General features: G+C 47.3%; 2 protein-coding genes across 9 annotated transcripts; one reads left to right on the forward strand and one right to left on the reverse strand.

Moving 5' to 3' along the window:
- Positions 1 to 314: 314 nt before the first annotated feature.
- On the reverse strand, positions 315 to 7,440 carry MED31 (mediator complex subunit 31). Its single transcript, XM_032140157.2, has 4 exons — positions 7,265 to 7,440; positions 6,364 to 6,441; positions 5,990 to 6,086; positions 315 to 685 (listed from the first exon to the last, which is right to left on the reverse strand). Exons 1-4 carry the CDS (start codon positions 7,425 to 7,427, stop codon positions 493 to 495), a joined length of 531 nt encoding a protein of 176 aa, XP_031996048.1. The 5' UTR covers positions 7,428 to 7,440; the 3' UTR covers positions 315 to 492.
- On the forward strand, positions 4,872 to 21,368 carry CUNH17orf100 (chromosome unknown C17orf100 homolog). 8 transcript variants are annotated; one of them, XM_058431493.1, is made up of 7 exons: positions 7,678 to 8,356; positions 12,998 to 13,168; positions 13,465 to 13,624; positions 14,506 to 14,666; positions 15,637 to 15,780; positions 16,910 to 17,119; positions 20,204 to 21,368. In XM_058431493.1, exon 1 carries the CDS (start codon positions 7,678 to 7,680, stop codon positions 8,032 to 8,034), a length of 357 nt encoding a protein of 118 aa, XP_058287476.1. In that variant the 3' UTR covers positions 8,035 to 8,356; positions 12,998 to 13,168; positions 13,465 to 13,624; positions 14,506 to 14,666; positions 15,637 to 15,780; positions 16,910 to 17,119; positions 20,204 to 21,368. The 8 variants fall into 8 exon arrangements, 7 of the variants coding, with proteins under 7 accessions (XP_058287476.1, XP_058287475.1, XP_058287473.1 ...); XM_058431492.1 differs by lacking the exon at positions 20,204 to 21,368 and adding an exon at positions 18,649 to 18,970; XR_009211096.1 differs by lacking the exons at positions 7,678 to 8,356; positions 20,204 to 21,368 and adding an exon at positions 4,872 to 4,896 and having other exon boundaries at positions 16,910 to 18,980.
- The last annotated feature ends 1,597 nt before the right edge of the window (positions 21,369 to 22,965 follow it).

Below are 22,965 nucleotides of genomic sequence, written 5' to 3' on the forward strand. Positions count from 1 at the left end.
AATTTAAGAACCTTTATGCAGTTCCTGTCCTGTGATTTAAAGAGGTCACTGCTCCGCTACTCTCAATACATAGGTAAGTGGGGTAGAGTAGTTGATCTGAGAGACAGTAAGGTTCTAGGAGATGGTCTTGCCCTACTATGTATCAGGAAGAGCTAGCCTTAGAATTCAGTATCCTTGGTGGCCCACCCCTACCCCATGCCCCAGTGCCTTATTTGGTCTAAAGCACCTAACTTTTCCATTCTTAATCAGGTGATTATGCTAAATGTGTAAAAAAGAAAAACACCTTACAAATCCACAGGGAAATCAAAGAACAATTCAGGTTTAACAGAAATAGTCTATTAACAATAAAAAGTTGGATTAAAAAGCACACTAAAGGTTCTAAGGGCTACCATAATAAAGGTAGATAGGAAGAGTTTTCATTTGTTTTGTCTTCACTGTACAAAAGAAATACATTATATACATGTATTAAGAGCCTCGTCTGCATCCAGTTTTTCATTTTCCCGACGTGTTATTTTGCTGTTGCTGCTCTGCCAAGGCTTGCTGAAGGCGCATCCGCTTCCGGGAATAGTGCTGCCAGTGTAGAATCTGCTGTTCATCAATAAATTTCGCACACTGAGCATTCACCAGCTCCTTTCGGAAGTGTTCATATTGGAGCAGCTCTAACATGTGTAAACACTGAGGGTACCTGGGTTTAAGTTTGTAAGTGAATGAACAACATAATTTAAGTAAATAATGCCAAGGTCTAGTTCAGTTATTCTCTTAAAAACAATCTTGTAGCCTACCATTTCTATAATAGTAACTTAGTACACTCTGGTAGCATAGGGTTTTTTCCCGATTAGTCATCAAAGGTCAGTGTTGAATATTTTTGAAAATGAGAAGGTTTAAGTTCAGAAAGATTAAATTAACTTGCTCAGGACCACACAACACAGTAACTGGTCAGCAGAGTGAAAATTTAGGGACAAACCATGCTATTCCCTTCTAGCGGTTTCCAACGTGAAGAACATAAACATATTTTAGTAATTATGTGTTTGTTATTCATTTTTCCATCAATAGGGATAAAAAGACAACTTTCATTTAAAAGTGAGTGTGAAAGAGGACTATGCACATACATTGTACTCTTGTCCACAGGGATATACCAATTCTGAAATTAGATACACTGTAGGATTGGACAAGTAGATATACTGTGGATAAAGACAGCCAGATTTCTGGCTATCAGAAAAGGAGTTATAGAAACGGAAAGGAAAAAGGCTAGAATGAACCCTGTGTTACTGAGCTGGTATTGAAAACATCAGTATGTACTTACGGCTTTTAATATAGATAGAATACACAGATGTATACGTGTGTGCATGTATACACATACATACATATAAATAGTTCTTGAGCTTTGTGTACTGAGAGGGCCTAGAAGCAATGACACTGTGGTACCAATGAACACACAATGTCCAGATTGTGGTTTCCAAGGAGCAGGTTTCCTTGGAGAAAAGGATGATTCAGGGGTAAGACAGGGAAAGTACAAGATGAGCCTGGAACATTATGTAGTGCCAGAAGAGAAAGTGCTAAAAATTCTTGGGAGGATCAAAAGTATTCAGGAGCCAACTTGAAGGGACTCCCAATGGCCAAATCTGGAATACTTAGCGCAAGAAAATACATAATTCTAATTCATAATTCTATTAAAAATAAGAATCCAAAAGTCCACACTAAATGGATGCAAATTTCTTTAATAAAATAATAAATAGAAAACAAGGGAATGTACTTCCTTACAATCGAATTCCAAACTAATAAATGCAGAATGATAGAATTAGAAAATCATCACAGTAAAAAATGTTTCAAGCAAGTATCTTCAAAAGATGCTAAAATGGGCAAAAGTATATGTAATATGATATTTGCATAGTCTCAAAGGCTTTCCCCGTAAGATACTTACTAAATACACAAGGAAAAATAGTAACTTAATATGGAGAAACCTAGAAGGTACCACCCTCAACCAAGTTACCAAAATTAATGTCACCAGTAGTGGGACAAATAGACTTCATGTGACTGCAGATATATGAAGGATACAAAATCATTTCTGTCATAGTCATGGAAAAGAAAAGTCCACTGAGATGAAAGGAGACTAAGAAGACACGACAGCAAAATGCAACATACGGGCCGAGACTGGATCCTGCACTACATACAGCACACCAGCAGGACAGCAGGCAAAATGTGAATGAGGTCTGTAGATTAGGTAATAATATTAATGTGCTGATTTTTGCTGATTGTAGTTTTACATATTTGGAATATGTGGGTGAAGAAAATACAGGAATTATTTTTACTATTTTTCCAGCTATTTTGTAAGTGCAATTATTTCAAGTTGAAAAGACATAAAAGCTAACTGAGACAATTAAAATACATTAAAATATAGGAAGTGTGGGGAAAAGAGAGAGAGATCAGATTGTTACTGTGTCTACGTAGAAAAGGAAGACATAAGAAACTCCATTTTGATCTGTACTAAGAAAAATTGTTCTGCTTTGAGATGCTGTTAATCTGTAACTTTAGCCCCAACTTTGTGCTCCCAGAAACATGCTATATTGAATCAAGGTTTAGTGGATTTAGGGCTGTGCAGGATGTGCCTTGTTAACAATATGTTTGCAGGCAGTATGCTTGGTAAAAGTCATCGCCATTCCCCATTCTCGATTAACCAGAAACACAACGCACTGCGGAAGGCCACAGGGACCCCTGCCCAAAAAAGCCTGGGTATTGTCCAGGTTTCCCCCAACTGAGACAGCCTGAGATATGGCCTCTTGGGAAAGGAAAAGACCTTACATCCCCCAGCCTGACACCCATAAAGGGTCTGTGCTGAGTAGGAGTAGTGAAAGAGGGAGGCCTCTTTGCAGTTGACATAAGATGAAGGTTTCTGTCTCCTGCTGGTCCCTGGGAATGGAATGCTCAGTGTAAAGCCAACCATTCCATTCGTTCTATTCTGAGATAGGAGAAAACTGCCCTGTGGCTGGAGGCGAGATATGCTGGCAGCAATACTGCTCTGTTGCTCTCTGCTACAGTTAGATGTTTGTGTAAAGTGAAACATAAATCTAGCCTACGTGCACATCCAGGCACAGTACCTTTCCTTAAATTTATTCATGATACAGATTCCTTTGCTCACATTTCCCTGCTGACTTTCTCGCCACCTGTTGCCCTGCTACACTCACCTCGCCAAGATAGTAAAAATAATGATCAATAAATACTGAGGGAACTCAAGCGAGACCGGCACCGGTGCAGGTCCTCGCATGCTGAGTGTGCCGGTCCCCTGGGCCCACTGTTCTTTCTCTGTACTTTGTCTCTGTGTCTTATTTCTTTTCTCAGTCTTTCATCTCCACCTGACAAGAAATACCTACAGGTGTGGAGGGGCAGGCCCCCTTCAGGAAGTATGCAGATAAAGCCAAAGTTGCACAAGTGATATGCAAATGACTAAAGTGTGGAAAATAGGATACTAGAACAATGCTTCTAAAACTTTAATGTGAATATGGGTCACTCCTTAAAATGCAGATTGAATCCTTAGGCCTGGAGTGGGGCCTGAGCTCTGCATTTCTAAAAAGCTACCAAATGAAACCAATGCTACTGATGTGAACACCACACTGAATAGAGGGCTTAATACCATGCTTCTAAGATAGTAACTTCCAAGACAGCAAAGGTTTGCTATCCACACGCTAAAAACACACAGTTGCTCTAATTGTTGGCTGCTTATGCTAGAATGCTCTATTCACACCTGCCCTGGCTAACTCCCTTTCATGACAGCATTAGCAGTTAAAATGACCAGGATGTAAGTTTCAGCCGGGTGGCCTTTAACAAGGTACTTAACCTCTCTAAGGTTCAGTTTCTTCAACTGTAAAATAATATGACAACCAAGAGAATGGTCTCAAGTAGCATTTAGTCAATAACTAGAATTTAGACATGCAGTGATTATATCAGAATACATTAGATGACAATAAAGAATCACACTCTGATAGGCTACAAGTCAACAAGATGACATAGAAGCAGTATAAAAGGGAAGTTCTGCATTTGGTGTTTTTAAAAAGAAACAAGATAGGGAGAACCCAACAGCATTGAGGAAAATAAGAACTGAAGGATTTTAGTTGACACAATGCTTCCAGCAAGTCAACAATGTGATCCTCTCCCCACCCCCACCCCCAAAAGTAATATAAACTTAAGTTGAATTAATACAGGTGTATGTCCACATGAAGAAAAGAAAGGACCTCTGGCCCACTGTACTCTGACCACATCTGAAGGCCTGTGTTTAATTCCTGGCTGAACTGCATAAAGTACAACTGCCAAATATCCAAAGGAGGGAACCTCAACTCATGAGAACTCTGGACACCATGGCACAAAGGCTGAGGGTAGTTGAGAAAAATAGATGGAAGAGAGATGTTATAGTGGCACCTACTGGCTATCAATGAAGCAGGCCAAGTGGTAGAAAGTGTCTCTTCCACCAGGTGGAAAGCAGCTAGTAGTTACAGCTGCTCTCAGCTTCAGCCCAGTTGTTGACTTGGGAGAATTAAGATCTATGGTTACTAGATCTTCCAGATTTGAAAGAGTAGCTGGAAATCTGCATTTGTTATATAAAACTTTCTGATCTTTAAATGTTGGCAAGAATTAAAAAAACAAATCTGTAGACTGAATAAAATGCCCAAAAGGGGCTAATTTGCAGTCTCTCTTGAAGGCTATTGTCCTCAAGAGGGTATAGAATGGTTCTAGCTTAATCCAGGGACAAACAGACTGGAGCTACAAGGAGGTACATTACATCACAATATAAGGAAGAACTTTCTAACATCAGGCTAACAATTGAATCAGCTGTCCCTGACAGAGTAACACAGGCTCAATGGAAATCTGCAGAGTGTAGATGACCATCTCTCAGCAATGTTGTGGGTAAGATTAAACTTGGTGGTGGCTAAGGCTTCCAACACTGAGTCTGTAAATCTACATACATACAACATTCGCTGAAGTCTACTTTTCTTAAAAGTCTTTTCTTTGGATTATTAAATGGATAAAAAGCCAGAAAAGGTGCAAAGGGTCCTGCAAGCAACATAAGACGTATGTGCTTCGGGAGTCAATTGTTACTGGACACAGAAAAGTGACTTCGAGACAAGTTTGAAACATTTTCCTCTCAAACTTTTTTTTTTTTTTTTAAAGGTTCACTATTGCTTTCTATCTGCTTAAGACAAAGCAGTGGTGTGAGTTCAAGGTGGGTTTTTCTTTTTTTTTTTTAACCATTAAAAGGGAATTGCTTTGTGGTTATAATATGCTTCTTGCAACTTAGTAAGCCTTAACGTGAAAGTGTCTGCTGAACGACCTGAATGGTAAATATAAATATATATATATATATATAAGTTAATGCATATGAAGCATTTAGCACTGTTCCTGGCACATAAGAGGCCTTAAACAAAAGACAGCAACTCTAAGACTCAGGTAAGATCACCTCCTCCAAATAACCCCAGAAACACCTTCCTTACAGATACCCTCTTTTAATTTCAGCCCATGGCTTATGCCACTACATTTACAGATTGTGAGTTCTTAGGGATAAGAAACCTGGTGAGATGGGGAGGGTGGTAAAAGACAAGGTCAGAAAAGGCAGGGCCAGATCACATAGGGCTTTAGCCCAAGAAAAAAGACTGGATTTTATTCTGCATGGAATGGAAAGCCATCAAAAGGTTCTAAGCAAGAAAGTAAAGTGTTCTGATTTATATTTTTAAATGATTGAGTTGGTTTCTGTGTAGAAAGCTGTTTTGCTTGGTTTGGTTTGGGGTGGAGATGGGGGCAGGAAGGTAAAAGTAGAAGCAGAGATAACCAGGGAGTAGATTACTGCAGTGTTACAAGTTAGAGATGAGCGTGTCTTGTATTAAGATGGTGATAACGAAAAGAAGTGGAGAGATTCCAAATACATTTTTGCCAATGTGAAACTAAGAAATCTATTATATAATAAAGTATACACATGCTTAGGATTATAAAAATTAAAACTTACTTTAGATACTTGGCATATTCTGGGTCTTTCCAGTAAAGCAAATATTTAAGATAATTAACAAAAGCTTTGTCTTTGAAGTAACCTCTTTGGGCAAGAACTGAAAAGCATTAAAAAAAAAAATCTGTAGGTCAAACCAATCCTTAAACTATGATTTGTTACTCCTAATATAAACGATCTATTTACATAACACCCCCACCACCAACACATATTGGATTCAAAACACAAGTCCCAGTGCGCAATTATATCTATATACCAGCATAAGTGTAATGTCATTCAATTAAGAATGTGTAAAAGTAAATACTATTTTGAACTGCAACTCTTCTGTCAGAAATCATTAATAGCTACTCAATTTAATGAGGTGCTTAACAACTTACAATTAAGGTAATTTGGGTTGGCTAAACATTGCACAAATTCCAACTCCAACTGAAACCGAAGTCGATTTCCAGCATCATCTAGGAGACAAGACAGCAAAAATCATGGAAAATAAAGGTCACTGTATATAATACTGATTTGCAGTAAGGAAAGAGCAATAAAGAAACCTGACTAATGTTGAGATGGTCTTCCTAAACTAGGAGTGGGAGGAGATAAATCTTCCTTCGAAATCTAAGAAAAGCGGAGCCCTGATTAAAAGGAGTAAGTTAGAAGTTTCTCTAAAGTTAAAGAGAAATCATCAAAGAAAACAGCAACACAAACGGAGAGTTCCTACCACTCGTGGGCCACTATGTAGGAATTTTAACAGTGATCACTACGGTAGGCTGTAATAACTGTGGCTTCCCCTATTTTAATAATGCGTTGTAACAATTGTTAACAGTGATTAAGTTTCGCAAACGCTACGGGCTGAATCAGTAAAGAAAAACTTAGGATGCAAGAGACTGCGGAAAGCCTAAAAGATCATGGAGCGTATGCATATAAGAAGCACCAGTAGCAGTGTGATACACAAGTCTGGCGACGATATTTCAAACTTAGGCAAGCTCATGTGAGAAGCAGAAAACCAATCAAGGAGGACACGGTTTAACACACAAGTCCTCTCCCTTAGTCTCACCCACGCCGGGGAGCTGGTGGGGTGGTGTCTGGATAGCAAAGATATGCGAACAAACCAAATTAGGAAAACTCCAAAGAGTACCTTAGTCTTTCTAGACGCTACAAGAGCCTTCTCTCCTCCCTGTCCAAATATTAACCCTGCCAACAGTAAGGCCTGGAAGGAGGCCACGGGGAAGCGGTCTGGGCCGAGGAGAGTTCCATCTGCGAAGACTCCAAGATCAGAGAGCTACTCACCTGTCTCCATAGCGACGGCAGCGGCCATAACAAACGAAGATACCAAAACTCCACCAGCCTGACCGAGCAAAAGCCCAGAGTGGCGGTGGAAGTTCCGGAAACCACGGCTCCCTCTTCCGGTCCCGGGGCACTGTGGGATATGGGGCGGGGAGGCTCCGCCCATCCCCGACCAGCCCTGGGATGGCCCCACCCGCGCTGGCTCCAAAACAGCGAGGGGACGGGGCCTGGGCCGTGAGAGCGCCTGAGGGGCAGGAGCCCAGCGTTTTAGCCTTCGAAGGACCTTGGTGCTTCCACGTCATCGTGTTGTGGCGCTCCCGGCTATGGCAGTACCGTAGTTTTTCTCTCTTCTGCCTGCGGTGACCGTTGGGCTGTGGGGTGCCCCGAGGCCTCCCTGGCCCCCTCACGCCGGCAGAATGGCCTCAGCCCCAGGGGCCAAGCAGTCTTCGCCCCGGGTGGGGACCACCCGCTACACAGAGGCGTCCACGGTCCGCGTGGAGACGTCGTCCCACCGCGTGGAGACGTCGTCCCGACGGGTGGAGACCTCCCAGCGCCGCAGCGAGGGGTCCTCCCTCTCCCCCTCGGGGAAGCGGCTCCCTCGCATCCTCGAGGCGTCCTCCCGGCACGTGGAATCCTCCTCGTGGCGCACGGAGACGACCTCCCGCCAAGTCAGGGCCTCGTCCCTGAGGGTGGAGACGTCTCTACACTGCTCTGAGAGCCCGGCCCCGCGGGCCAAGCCGGCCGCCCGCCAGAACGAAAAAACGGCCCGATGAGATGCTGCTTCCCAAAGGCCACCAAGGGGCCAGGGCCCTCAGCCAGGACAGAAAGGCCTCCAGTTGCCAGCCAGCCAGCCAGCTGCCAGGTGGACCAATCATTTTCGGTTTCATGGAAACAAACCATAAATCAATGTAAGAAACAGCCAAGCCGCAGTTTGTGAACACAGCCAACGTTTATTGACCGTCCTGCGTCTTGGACCAGCCTACTTTTGACCCAGTGAACTATTTTCACTTGAAGCCAGCACAAAAGGTTTTCAGGCCCAGGATGCTGTCTAAATCGGGCTGATGGACAAAGAGGCTGTTTGGGCCTCTGAGCCAGGTGAGTTTGGGATCCACAGTCCTCAGAAGACCTTCACCCCTTAGGAACAGAGACCAAACTGAAAGCATGACCTGTGGAATGATTCCATGCCTGCTAAAAACTTGAGGGGCAAGGAACAGACTCATAAATTATTAATTGGCCTTTATGTTTCAAAAACTAAATGGTTATTTTCTTTATGCTAAGTCTTTGTACCTGGCACCCCCATCCATACACTTTTTTAAGGTAGGTTAGATGTAGTTAAAAATGACAGTAAACCCACCAGCAAGCAAAAATAATCTTAGAAGAGAAAGTGAGAGGAGGTCATTGAAACCTGGCCTGAGGTTTGAAGAAGATGGAGAAGAGTCATATTTATTGAGAACCTGCTCTGTGCCAGGCACTAGATGTTCCTCCACTTACGATGGGGTTACCTCCCATTAAAACTATTGTAAGTTGAAAATATGGTAATTTAAAAATGCACTTAATACCCCAACCTACTAAACATCATGGCTTAGCCTAGCCTACCTTAAACATGCTCAGAACGCCTAAAGTTGAGCAAAATCATCTAACAGAAAGCCTGTTTTATAATAAAATGTTGAATATCTCATGTAATTTATTGCATACTGTACTAAAAGTGAAAAACAACGGTTGTATGAGTACTTAAAGTACTATTTCTACTGAATGTCACTTTTGTACCATTGTAAAGTCGAAAAATCATAAGTCAAACCATCTTAAGTTGGGAACTGTCTGTATTCAGGGAACTTGGGCTATAGCAGTAAAAAAAAAAAAGCTAAGTCCCAGCTCTAGTGGAGCTTACACTCTGGTGAAAAGGCAGACAAGCAATGATGAAACAAGACAATTTTCTATTGTGATTAGCACTATGAAGGAAATACACGGGTAATGTGGTAGAGAATGGAAGTAAGGGGCTTCTTTTGATAAAATGGTCAGGGAAGGCCTTGCTGATTAGTTAACATTTAATCTGAGATACATGTGAATGAACAGTGATCTGGAACAGGTGCATTCTAGGCAGAAGAACAGCAAATACAAAGGTTGGATGGGAACAAGCTTTGAATGTTCAAGGAACAGAAAGAAGGCCAGTATGGCTGGAGTGAAAGAGAGTCAATTATATAGACATGGAAGCAGAACGGAAGAGAGGAGTTAAAAGCAAGCAGGGTCCAGTCCACAGAAAGTTTTCTAAGCCAAAGTAAGGAATTTGAGATTTATTCTAAGGTCAATAGGAAAACATTGAAGGGTTTCCAACACGGGAATGACATGATACCATTTACATTTTAAAAATATCCTTTTGGCTTCTGTGCGTAGAATGTGGGACAGTGCTTCTCAACTGTGTGATTTTGTCCCCCAGAGGATATATGGCAACCTCTAGAGACACTTTAGTTTGGTGGAAAAGTTGTGGGGGAGGGGGGCTAGCACATTAGGTGCTACTGGCACCTAGTGGGTAGAGGCCAGGGATGCCACCTGACATCCTACAGTGCACAGGTCAACACCCTCCCCTCTGCCAACAATGAAGAATCACTGGTCCCAAAATGTCAATAGTGCCGAGGCTGAGAAACACTGACAGTTCTAGCAGCTTGGAAAGCTAGAGCATGGTCCATTGGGACGGAACGCCACTTCTGCATAGCAGGATTGTAGTGAGACCTAAGGAACAGTCATGGAAGAGGGTTACCTTTAAAGGTAAAGAGAAATCATCAAAGAAAACAGCAACACAAACGGGACACAATACCTCCCACTTGTGGGCCACTATGTAGAAATTTTAACAGTGATCACTGAAGTAGGCTGTAATAATTGTGGCTTCCCCTATTTTAATAATCCATTGTAACAATTGTTAACAGTGATTAAGTTTCGCAAAAGCTACGTGCTGAATCCGTTAAGAAAAACTTAGGATGCAAGCTGAACAAGAGACTCCAGAGAGCCTAAAAGATGATGGAACATATGCATATGTAAGAATCACAAGTAGCAGAATGATACACAAGTCTGGCAACGATATTTCAAACGTATGCAAGCTCAGGTGAGAAGCAGAAAACCAATCCAGGACACGCTTTAAGACACAAGTCCTCTCCCTTAGTCTCGCCCACGCTGGGAAGCTGGTGGGGTCGTGTTTGAATAGCAAAGATGGGCGAACAAACCAAATTAGGAAAACTGCAGAGTACCTTAGCCTTTCTAGACGCTACAAGAGCCTTCTCTCCTCCCTGTCCAAATACTAAGCCTGCCGAGAGTGAGGCCTGGAAGGAGGCCCCGGGGAAGCGGGAGAAGCTGTCTGGGCCAAGGAGAGTTCTATCTGCGAAGACTCCAGGCTCGGAGCGCTACTCACCTGTCTCCATGGCGACGGCAGCGGCCATAACAGGCAAAGACACGGAATCGCCACCTGCCAACCAAGGAAAAGCCCGGAGGGGCAGGAGAAGTTCCGGAAACCACGGCTCCCTCTTCCGGCCCCGGGGCACCGAGGAATATGGAGACGGTGGCTCCGCTCATCCCCGGCCCGCCCCGGCCAGGCCCGCTTACCCCGCGCTGGCTGCGGAATGGCGAGGGGGCGGTGCCGGGCTGTGGGAGCGCCTGAGGGGCAGGAGCCCAGGGAGGCAGACTTTTGCCCTCAAAAGGAATGAGTCCCAGAGCCTGGCACAAGGAAGACAAGTGTGCAAAGTTGGTGGAATTAATTCAGTGGCCTAAATGTACCTTCCTCAAATGCCACGGCTGACTAGGTCTCCTCGCCCACTTCACCTTCTCTTGCAATCCAACTTGTGAGGCGTGTGTGTGTGTGTGTGTGTGTCCGCGCTTGCCTTTAGATGGAGGTTGGCCTCCCAGCCATCCAGGCTTGCATACACGTGCATAACTCTTACTCCTACCTCGCCTGCCTGCTGTACCAGGGGTTGATTCCTTCTTCCTGCGTGTTTTCTGTCCAAGTCCTTTTCTGATTTGGACAGAAAACACGCAGGTGGCACACAGTAAGCGCTTAATAAATTTTCCGGCTACCTGATCTTCTTGGAATTGAGGGCATGCACCTGTGCTCCTCATTGCACAGAGCTCCCTTGTCTGGAAACTCAGCAGTCACCGGAGCCGCCGTCGGTCCTCTCGCTTTCTGTATTTTAACAAACATTTCAACCGCTAGCTCTGTTGGATCTCCGACCTTTCAGGCTTTATCACCTGGGGTGGGGTGGGTGGTGAGAGGGAACGGATGGGGAGTCAAGACAGGAGAACGCTCTCAATTTCCCGACCCACCTCCCGTCATATCTCATGTCATATCTACCTGATGTTGTACCCGGTCCTGTTCCTTTTTTTCTTCCGCGAAAGCCCAAATTCCCATCACTGCTCTAGCTCTCTCCCAGATCCCCAAATCCGGATGTCTGTCTCAGGGAACGTCAAAGGAACATGCTCGGATGAGGTCCTCCCCTCTCCCCACCTCCCAGCCCTCTCCTCCTGCCTCCCCCGGTGTCACCCGCGTCTCCTCCCTCGCTTCGCCTCCCTCTAAACAAGAATCCGGCGCAGTCAGTTCTAGACCCTGAGCATCTCCCGCGTCCCTGCCCAATATCCGTCCCGCCCCCGACCGCCCGCGTCCCCTTGAACCTGCAGAGCCCTGCTCCCCGCACCCCACGCCCTTGCTCCGAGCTTCCGAGAAAGCGGGGCGAAAGGAGCCAGAAAGAGGGAAAATGCGCACGGAGCAGGCGGCCCCGCGACTCCATGGTGAGGGGACGGGGCACGGAAGGTGGAAACGCGCTCCCTCCTCCTTTTTTTGCTCCCTATGGTGGGCAGTTGGTGACACACAGTAAACGCTCGATAAATGTTCCCGCTACTCGATCTCCTTGGAATTAAGGGGATGCTTCTGAGCGCCCCTCATTCCACACAGCTCTGGTGTCTGGAAACTGCGGTCGCCAGAGCGGTCGTCTGTCCTCCCGCTTTCTCTATTTTAAAAGCCATTTCAAACCTCCAGCGGCCTCACCACCTCTGCTGCGGACCTTCCAAGCCCTTCTGAAGCCGGAATGATGTCTCCCTAATTCACTCCCCCTGCTTAACACATTCGAACGGCTCCCGCTTGTTCTTGGGACCAAACCCAAAGCCCTGGGCGCCACCTTCGAGAGCCTCCGGACCTGCTGACCCCCCGCGCACCTGGGCTCTGAGTTCCAGCTCCAAAACGCTGCTCGCCCTCCCTTCCCCGCTGCTCTCTCTGCCCAGCGCGCCTTTCCCCTGCCTTCCCTTTCTGTCACTCTCCCTGGCTGAGCCCTCTCCGCCTCCAGGTCTCCGGGAAGGTTGTCCCCAGGCTGGTGGGGCCCCTGCAGGTCCTCAGCCTCGGGCGGGGTGGGGTGGGGGGGTCGCACAGCGGGAATTGCCACCAGTGCGTCCCGGCTCCACAGCGCGCTTGTCCAGGGCGCGGCAGCGCCCAGCCCAGCACTTGGCACAGTCAATGACCACAGGGAAGAGAAAGTGAAGGCAAGAGCGCACCTTCCCACCTGCCGTCCCCGTCCCCTCAGAACGGAGCCCTGGGGCCACCTGCTTAGCGCGGTCCCTCTCTCTCTGGCTCAGTCCCCTCACCCCGATACGTCTCCTCCTCTCAGAGGCTCCGAGGAAGGGCATGGGCGCTGGAGGGAGCAGGGCTCAGCCGGGTGCCCCTCCCTCCAGGCCCCACCGGGGCTGAGCCTCTTCTGTCGCCCGCAGGAGACAGAATTCAAGGTGGAAGTACCGGAGTATCTGGGGCCACTGCTGTTTGTGAAACTGCGCAAACAGTACTTCCTTCAGGCTCTGCAGCTGGATCTCCGTGCAGGGCCCCGGAGCCTTGTTGCCGCTGGGTGGAGGGCGACGGCGTCCTGAGCCTGCCCGAAGGCACCGGTGAGCGCGGGGCAGGGGGTGTCAGGAGGCCTCTGGGGTGCGAAAGAAGCTGGGGGGATGCGCGTGTGGAGAAGAGGGAGCAGGATGGGGGTGCTGGAACCTGGAGCGAGGGGTCTTTGGGGATGTGGAAGGGGCGGTGGCTGCAGCTGGCACAAAGTGGCTGGAGCCTGGGGGAAGGGCATGATGCTGAAGAGGCAGGGGCCACACAGAAGGAGGGGGTGAAGAGGCTCTCCTGGCAGGGGCGAGAAGAGGCGCTCACCAAAAGTCATTGGCTAAGCCCTCCTCTGTCCTTCTAGGCTGCACTGTGGGCGACGACCCTCGAGGCCTGTTCCAGAAACACCAGGAAGAGTAGCTGGAAAAGAGAAGGAAGCTGTACCAGTGAGCTCTCCTCCCCTGACCCCACGTGAGCTGCTGATGCTTCCAGCACCCACGCCTAATTTCCTTCCTGCCCCACAGGTGGGGAAACTGGAAGGATGGCTTAATTCTGAATGTGGCTGGGGCAAAACCATGTGACCTCCCTGTGGATGAGCAATTTCTGGAAGACAGAAGTATTGACTTTAAGGTTTTGCTGGGGTGAGAGCAAGGGGAGGCTGGGTGAGGGAGGTGTCCTGGTCTAGTGGAAGCCAAGGGACTTATGGGCTGCACTGCACTGGACCGGCCCAAGATCGGTGCCTGTGGTCGTCATGTTGGAGTCTCAGAATGATGCTCAAACCCTTTTCCCCATCCTGTGCTGAAGGCTGGCTGCCCTCGCTATCAAAAACTAAATGTTCTGACGCTGGACCTGCTGGCTCACGCCTATAATCCCAGCACTTTGGGAGACTGAGGCAGGCAGATCACGAGGTCAAGAGATCAAGATCATCCTGGCCAACATGGTGAAACCCCGTCTCTACTAAAAATACAAAAATTAGCTGGGCATGGTGGCACACGCCTGTAGTCCCAGCTACTCGGGAGGCTAAGGCAGGAGAATTGTTTGAACCCAGGAGGTGGAGGTTGCAGTAAGCCAAGATTGCGCCACTGCACTCCAGCCTGGTGACAGAGCGAGACTCCATCTCAAAAATAAAATAATGTTCCAACTTGCTGGAACGATCTGAATGACTTCAGTGGGATTTTCTGGTGTGGCCAAAGCAAGCTGGCTGGTCAGTCCCCCCACCCCAATATGTCTCCCAGGACACTTAACCCTCAGATCCCACCCAACCCAGGGGAATTGAAAGAAGCAGTGTGGGGAGACCAGAGACTTGGGTCCCTCTGGTGGGCTGGAGTCAAGGGGGCATGGTTGGTGGGGTTGGAAGGATCAAGAGCTCAGATCCCACAACTTGCTCAACAACTGCCTTCCCCAGAGCGCGTGCGGGACTCCTGGAAGGAAGATGCCTTATTTGGGTACCAGTTTCTTAATGGCGCCAACCCCATGGTGCTGAGGCGCTCTGTTCACCTTCCTGCTCACCTCGTGTTCCCTCCAGGCATGGAGGAACTGCAGGCCCAGCTGGAGAAGGAGCTGGAGGTATGGACATCAGAGCCCTGAGGAAGCTCAACAGTGAGGTGGGGTGGGCTAGTGTCAATGCTGCTGCTGCGGGAGCCACTGGGGGGCTGGCTTGCTGCCAGCCAGCAAGGAGGGATTCTGCAGGAGAGGTCCTGAGGGACCCTGGAGAAGCTCAGCTGCTCGGCCTCCTTCCCACACGAGAGTAATTGTGGAGGGAGGGTGTGCAAGGTGGAATGGTGGATAGAAACAGGATCAAATGAAGAAATGTGACTGGCCCTTGGTGCTAGGGATTCAGGAAGTGTGCAGAGTAAGAGAATCAGGGTCAGAGTGCTGTGGCTGTTCATCAGGAGGCGACATGGAAGAACAGAGAGGAAATTCATGGGATTACAGGGTAGATAGGCTTGGATGTGAATCCTGGTTCTGCTATTTGTAAGCTGTGTGACCTCAGGCAAAATATCCAACCTCTCTGGTTATCTGTTTCCTCTTCTGTGCAACTGAGGCTCTTTCAACTATGTATAAAAATTATAAGGCTGGGCACAGTGACTTGCACCTGTAATTCCAGCACTTTGGGAGGTCGAGGCAGGAGGATTGCCTGAGCCCAGGAATTGGAGGCCAGCCTAGGCAGCATGGTGAAACCCTGTCTCTACAAAAATACAAAAATTATCACCTGTAATTTTTGATGTAATGGCATGCACCTGTAGTCCCAGCTATTTGGGAGGCTGAGATGGGAGGATCACCTGGGCCCAAGGAAGTCAAGGCTGCAGTGAGCTGTGGTGATCCTGCCACGGCACTCCAGCCTGGGCAATGGAGCAATACCCTGGCTCAAAAAAAACACAATGATATGAGGCAATAAGCACATGATCCATTACCTGGTACAAGGTAGGTGGTGGAGACAAGTTAGCTCCTCTCTCTCTCTTCCCCCTTGGAGGAATCAGAGTAGAAAGAAGATGCTTTATGTTGATAGCAGCCCTTGACCTCTTCCCCCACCCAGGGAGGCACATTGTTTGAAGCTGACTTCTCTCTGCTGGATGGGATCAAGGCCAACGTCATTCTCTGTAGCCAGCAGCATCTGGCTGCCCCTCTGGTCATGCTGAAACTGCAGCTTGATGGGAAACTCTTGCCCATGGTCATCCAGGTGAGAGGACTCAGGATTTCTGCTCCCAGTCTCCAGCCTTCTCAGCTCAGCCCCTTATCGAAATGCACTGAGCACCATCTTCAAAGGCACTGGGGAGACGTGAAAGGAGGAAATGACCAAGTCTCTGATTTGAAGGCCTTGCAATGTAGCTGGAGAGACACACGGGGCCAGTCTGCAGAAGCTCCACGACTGAGGAAGTCCCTGAGGACAGAGACAGGCCAGGAGGGATTGGGGAGGTGGGGTGTCATGAGCCTTGGAGGAGGGCCAGGTCTCAGACAAGCAGCAGGGAGAGGAAGGACCGGTCCTCAGGGGCAGGACAGACTGGGCAGAGGCTGAGGTAGAGGAGTCAAGAGATTCCTAGGGGACAGTTGGACCAGAGGCCAGACTAAGCCAGGCTAAGGAGTATGAGGTGGGAAGCTGGGGAAGGCTGTGATGAAACGTGCTGTGGGCACGCGGTGTGGGCAGTGGTGTTTAGGGTGGGTTGGAGGGGGGAGATGCTAGAAACAGGGACTGGGGCAACATGCCAGCACTGACCCCAGGAGGAGGGGAGCTCGGATGTGGGTAGTGACCTTCGGGATGGAGAGGACAGGTGGATGCGAGTGCAGGGGGAGATCAAGGAGAGGGGAAAGGGGAGCCAGGCCAGGTGCCTGCAGAAATAGCACCAATAAAGAGAACAGGGTGCCCAGGTAGACTTTTGTCTGGCCAATGCTGAGGGAACGGGAAGACATTTAAATTGTCCAGCAGGCAGCTGAGAACAAGAGATTTAGTCATTTGTGTAGAAGTGGGGCTAAAAGATTAGATTTCGAAAAACAGTGTGGGATGAAGGAAGCAGGCGGTTTGAATCTTGTCCACACTGTGGGGACTGAAAGGGGAAGTGGAGGCTGGAGGAGACACCAGAAGAGCAGTTTCTGCAGAATGCTGGAGGCGAAGCAGCTGGCAGGGCGCTAATGCACCGAGCGGGTAGGAAGGGAGGGGAGGAGATGGGAGCTGTAGGGAGCGGCAGCAGTGAGACGGGGAAAGCGGAACACGTTTGGAGGACGAAGGGCGAGGTTAACATGCAAGGGAGGGCGGGAATCTCTGAGTGCCCAGCACTCATGCCTTCTCTCCCCACACCTTGTCCCTGCTGCAGCTCCAACTGCCCAGCACAGGATTCCCGCCACCTCCAGTTTTCTTGCCCACGGATTCTCCAGTGGCCTGGCTTCTGGCCAAATGCTGAGTGCGCAGCTCTGACTTCCAGCTCCATGAGCTGCAGTCTCATCTTCTGAGGGGACACTTGATGGCTGAGGTCATTGCTGTGGCCATCGTGAGGTGCCTGTCATTGATACATCCTATCTTCAAGGTAACACCTTATCCCCTTCTCTTCTGTATTCAGCTGAACACTCGATGGGGACCTTTGTTTCTGTAGAGTTCTCTTTCTGTACAACACCCTCAATTTCAGCATGCCGCCCTGTGAACTCTGGCTGTATTGGCCTCCCAGTACTGCCAGCTCTCTCTGTCTCCTTAACTCAGGAGGATGATAGGACTCTGCCAGGGTTGCTCCTCCCTCCTCTGCAGCTGGAAAGCTTTCTCCAGGGAGTAAGCTGGGGCAACTGTGGGGCCCACTTTTGTCTGTTTCTTCAGTTATTTCAGGCAAGAGGGTAAATCCAGTTCCTTACTTCAGCTGGAGGTCTCCTCCTCATTATTTTATATACATTTTGTGGAAGATTAACTTTACAATTTAGTTTTTAGATAACAGAATATTCAGACAGGACTGTGACTCCATTTATGGAGTAATTATCATAGCTCAGAGATGAATATTATTACTCTCTCCCAGAGATGGATGCAGTGACTTTTGGGACTTTGTGTGTCTCTTTTCTCAAGAAGAGACTAATAGCATATTTATTTCTATGAAGAATAGTTGCATTGTGTTAGATAGAAAAGAACATTTTATTTTATTTTATTTTATTTTATTTTTGAGAACAGTTTCACTCTATCAGCCAGGCTGGAGTGCAGTGGCACGACCTCGGCTCACTGCAACCTCCATCTCCCAGGCTCAAGCAATTGTCCTGCTTCAGCCCCCCGAGTAGCTGGGATTACAGGCGTGTGCCACCATGCCCGGTTAATTTCTGTATTTTTAGTAGAGACAGGGTTTCACCATGTTGGCCAGACTGGTCTTGAACTCCTGACCTCAGGTAATCTGCCTGCCTCAGCCCCACAAAGTGCTGGGATTACAGGTGTGAGCCACCACGCCTGGCCCATTTTTTCTTTTTAGTATGGAAGTTTAAATACAAATGCTGATTAACCAATAGAACTGACTGTGGGAGTTAGGCTTCGCCCTTGGCTCCAACCCTCTACCTTCTAAACTCAGCTTCATGTCTAAAGCTAGGTCTCTGCAAGTCATATTCCTGCCTTGCCACCTGGCTCCATGTCGAACTCACACCAGTAACTACTTGACCCTGGTAGCAGCCGTTCCTTCCCTTAGTGGCAGCTGAATCCACTTTGCAACTTCCTAATGTTTGAAGAAGCAGTTTTATCACATCCCTGTTCAGAATACCAGCACCAGCCAACTGGCACCCCTTATCAAAAGTCTGAGTTTCAGCTCTCCAGGGTCCTTCCTCCAAGTTTCCAAAGTTCTGGTAATTCCAGGTTCTGTTCTTTCCTGTCTACCAGTGGGGTAGAGCATCCTTTCATATGCTTATTGCCCCTGTGGGTTTTCTTTTCTGTGACTTCTCTGTTCATATCTTTGCTTGTTTTGCTTCTTTCACGTCTTTTTCTTCCTTGAGTCCTTTAAATATTCTGAAGACAAATTCTCACTTATTTGCATTGCAAACATATTCTCAAAGTTTTTGGCTTGCCCCCGTCTTTTAATTTTTTTTTTTTTAATTTCAGAAGACAGTTGCTCAGCTTTCACCATGTGCCTTTATCCTTCCTGGTTTCCATCTCTGATTTTATTTTATAATGGCAACAATGTGTTTCTGTCTTAATAAAGTGGTCCACCAGGATTGCTATCCCAGTGATTTTTAAACTGCAGTCAAAACATTAAAGACTGGTGAAATTGGCCGGGCGCGGTGGCTCACGCTTGTAATCCCAGCACTTTGGGAGGCTGAGGCGGGTGGATCACGAGGTCAGGAGATCGAGACCACGGTGAAACCCCGTCTTTACTAAAAATACAAAAAAATTAGCCGGGCATGGTGGCGGGCGCCTGTAGTCCCAGCTACTCGGAGGGGCTGAGGCAGGAGAATGGCATGAACCTGGGAAGCGGAGCTTGCAGTGAGCCAAGATTGCGCCACTACACTCCAGCCTGGGAGACAGAGCAAGACTCCGTCTCAAAAAAAAAAAAAAAAAAAAAAAAAGACTGGTGACATCAATTTAGGGGGTCCCAGTCAGCATTTTAAAAAATGAAATAGGGTAGAACAAAACATATCAGTAGAACAATATCAGAATACATCACACTGTTTAATAGGAAGAAAGGAAGGAAAGAGGAAAGGGGAAGAAAGGAGGTGGGTTTGGACGATTTATTTTATTATTTATTTATTTATTTTTGAGACAGAGTCTCGGTCTATCACCCAGGCTGGAGTGCGGTGGCTTGCTGCAACCTCTGCTTCACGGGTTCAAGCGATTCTCCTTCCTCAGCCTCCTGAGTAGCTGGGATTACAAGTGCCCAAAATGCCCGGCTAATTTTTATATTTTTAGTAGAGACAGGGTTTCACCATGTTGGCCGGGCTGGTCTTGAACTCCCAACCTCAGGTGATCCACCCTCCTCGGCCTCCCAAAGTGCTAGGATTACAGGCATGAGCCACCGCGCCTGGCCAGGTTTGGACAATTTAGTTATGACCCAGTGTCAAAGTTTTCATTACAATATTGGGGCAAGAAATTAGGCTTTTGCTGAGTCAATTCAACAAGTGCCTATGGGTAAGGACACTTTAGAGGAAAACAGAATGACTAGATAATCATTGTTAGACTGGATACAAGAAAAGAAAGAAAAGAAGTTCTAGTCAGGGATTATTAGATTTATTAAAAGACAGTTAAAGGCCCTTGGGTTCCTTCCCTCCAGGGTTGACATTAGCTGAGTGCATAGGTAACTGGTTTCTAAGAAGAGGTCATAATCTCGTTAAAATTCCTCAGAAAATGGCTTAAGCATTTAATTAGACATACAATTGATTTCCAAGAAGAGTTTTGTGGCTTATATTCCCAAAACATCCTTGTCCCAGCCAGCGTGTGGGACAATCTTTTATTTTACAGTGTATATATTTTATGAAAACTTGTATTTCACTACATATGTACCATATCTTGAAGCAAACTTTATTTTTGGCTGTGTGTCACTGTCAGTGAGGTTTGGAAAACACTGCTGCGTTCTTAAGAGCTGAGATCCAATCGAGGCCTCAGGAATTCCTGGGGTCCCTAAACCTGTCCTTCCCTGTAGTAAACCTCTCTATCTCTGCAGGTGCCTAGGGGAGGTTCTCCTGGATATCTTCACAGACATCTTGCATAGCTGTTAAACTCAGAAGTCTATCCATCCCAGGTCTGCTTTTTGCCTCATAAGATTTCATTTGCAAAAGGGTCCCAATGCTAAAACAAAATCTTTGAATATCATCAAGCTAATCTAATCCCATTGTTTTACTGTGAGGAAACTGAGGCTCGGAGTGAGAACACCTTGCCAGTCGCATGGCATTTGGCCCACCTGCGGTGGTACTGCCCCCATCAGTCTACCAGATTAGCAAAGATTTCACCAGTGGAAACTCATGTATTTAGTGTTAATGGCCTGTCCACGTTTCCCTTTAAAAAGACCAGGAGAGGCCAGGCGTAGTGGCTCACGCCTGTAATCCCAGCACTTTGGGAGGCCGAGGCGGGCAGATCACGAGGTCAAGAGATCGAGACCATCTTGGCCAACATGGTGAAACCCTGTCTCCATTGAAAATACAAAAATTAGCTGGGTGTGGTGGCACACGCCTGTAGTCCCAGCTACTTGGGAGGCTGAGGCAGGAGAATCACTTGAACCCGGGAGGCAGAGGTTGCAGTGAGCCGAGATCACAGCACTGCACTCCAGCCTGGTGACAGAGCGAGACTCCATCCCCTCCCCCCACAGCTGCCAAAAAAAAAAAAAAAAGACCAGGAGAGAAGGGCTAAGTAATTAAATTTCTCCTTAGTGTGTATTCATTGATCAGATTTTTTTTTTTTTAACCAAGGCTACTTCACCCATTAGTCATAATAGGGTACAGTCCTAAAGCCTGTGAATTTTTCAAGGGCCTGCAAAAATCGTTGAGGCTCGAAAAATTGATTGGCTTCAAAATACAAAAAGAAAACAAAATTGAAATTAATAAGTGATATAGTTTGGATATTTGTTCCTTCAATCTCCTGTTGAAATTTGATCCCTGGTGTTCGAGATTGAACCTAGTGGGAGGTATTTGGACCATGGGGGCGGATCCCTCATGAATTGAGTTTTCACTCCTGGTTCCAGCGGGATATCGCTGCTAAAAACAGTCTGGCACCTCCCCTCTCTCTTGCTCCTTTGCTCTCTCCCTGTGATGCCTGCTCCCCTTCACCTTCCATCATCAGTAGAAGCCCCCTGAAGCCCTCGCCAGAAGCAGAGGCTGTTGCCATGCTTCTTGTACAGCCTGTAGAATTGTGAACAAAATAAATCTGTTTTCTTTACAAATAACCCAGCCTCACGTGTTCCTTTATAGCAATGTAAAGTGGACTAAGACAGTAAGTCCCAATGTGCATAAATTTTGGTATGCATCATATGATATGGATCAGGATCTCCAAAAATAAGAATGTGTATGGTCTAGGAAGGTCTCAAAATGGCTCTGTCAAGGTGTCCATACACTGATATCCAGGCTCCAAGGAGATAATAGTGTGGAGCTTTCTCTCTAAAAGTCCTAAGACTGATAGATTCAGCACAGTATTTGGCCAGGAGAGGCCTAAGACAATACATTTCTTTTTATTTTATTTTATTTTTTTGAGATGGAGTCTTGCTTTTCGCCCAGGCTGGAGTGCAATGGCACCATCTCGGCTCACTGCAACCTCCTCCTCCTGGGTTCAAGAGATTCTCTTGCCTCAGCCTCTTGAGTCCCTGGGATTACAGGCACGCGTCATCACACCCAGCTAATTTTTTTTTTTTTTTTTTTTGGTATTTTTAGTAGAAACAGCGTTTCACAGTGTTGGCCGGGCTGGTCTCAAACTCCTGACCTCAGGTGATCCGCCCGCCTCTGCCTCCCAAAGTGCTGGGATTACAGGCGTAAGCCACCGCCCCTGGCCCCAAAGTGTTGGGATTACAGGCATGAGCCACGGCGCCCGGCTGGTAAAAATTATTTTGTGAAACTTTTTTGTTTGGAATCACAGTGTAAAATATATTTCTGCGAGTCATGGTCAAAAGAGTTGGAGAAAAGTGCCTCTCTAAGGTCTCTCCCAATTAGTGCCCCCTCTTGAGTTCCTGGCCATCTGTTAAGCGTGTGCCATGACAGACAATGGACAGTAGAGGGCAGACAATCCCCGCACAGCAGCAAAGGCTGGACTTCGGAGGAGTTGGAAACCACAGGCAAATGCCAAGCAGGACAGAAGCCTGAAGCCAGGCCTGAAGCTTCTGAAAGAGACAGGGTACAAGTACCTGCTCCTGCTAGGCATCGCAGCACTCTCTGCGTGATATAACTGCAGCCACTTTCCAGTCTCCATCCACGGGCTGGATCCCTGTCTTTGGATATTTTTCACCTTCCTGGGAATACTTCCAGGTGTCTAGTTACTTTTAAACCAAGATCCTGTAAAACCATCTTCGTTCTGTCGCCCAGGCTGGAGTGCGATGGTGCGATCTCAGCTCACTGCAACCTCCACCTCCCGGATTCAAGCGATTCTCCTGCCTCATCCTCCTCGAGTGGCTGGGACTACAGATGAGCGCCACCACGCCCGGCTAATTTTTGTATTTTTAGTAGAGACAGGGTTTCCCCATGTTGGCCAGGCTTGTCTCGAACTCCTGACCTCAGGTGATTCGCCTGCCTCAGCCAACCAAAGTGCAAAGGGATTACAGATGTGAGTCACTGCACCTGGCCTGGAACTTTAATATCGTAGAGCAGCGAACACACGCTGAGCTCTCAGTCTCCCCCAGGCACTGTTTGTAGCACTCTACATGTACTAACTCATGCACTCCTCACACCTCGATGAGGTAGGTCAGCACACTGGGGATTGAGAAGGTTAGGTGACTTACCCAGCATT

The sequence above is a fragment of the Hylobates moloch genome, unplaced genomic scaffold, assembly GCF_009828535.3.
Source record: "Hylobates moloch isolate HMO894 unplaced genomic scaffold, HMol_V3 SCAFFOLD_19, whole genome shotgun sequence".
NCBI lineage: Eukaryota > Metazoa > Chordata > Mammalia > Primates > Hylobatidae > Hylobates > Hylobates moloch.

Bases quoted from the DNA above. Each gene is read 5' to 3' on its own strand.
- MED31 (XM_032140157.2), bottom strand. From the start codon at position 7,427: ATGGGCGGAGCCTCCCCGCCCCATATCCCACAGTGCCCCGGGACCGGA. The intron at 6,442-7,264 runs GTGAGTAGCTCT...CTTGTCTCCTAG, and splicing joins TGCCGTCGCTATGGAGACAG to ATGATGCTGGAAATCGACTT. The intron at 6,087-6,363 runs GTAAGTTGTTAA...AATGCTTTTCAG, and splicing joins CAACCCAAATTACCTTAATT to TTCTTGCCCAAAGAGGTTAC.
- CUNH17orf100 (XM_032140156.2), top strand. From the start codon at position 10,463: ATGGGCGAACAAACCAAATTAGGAAAACTGCAGAGTACCTTAGCCTTT.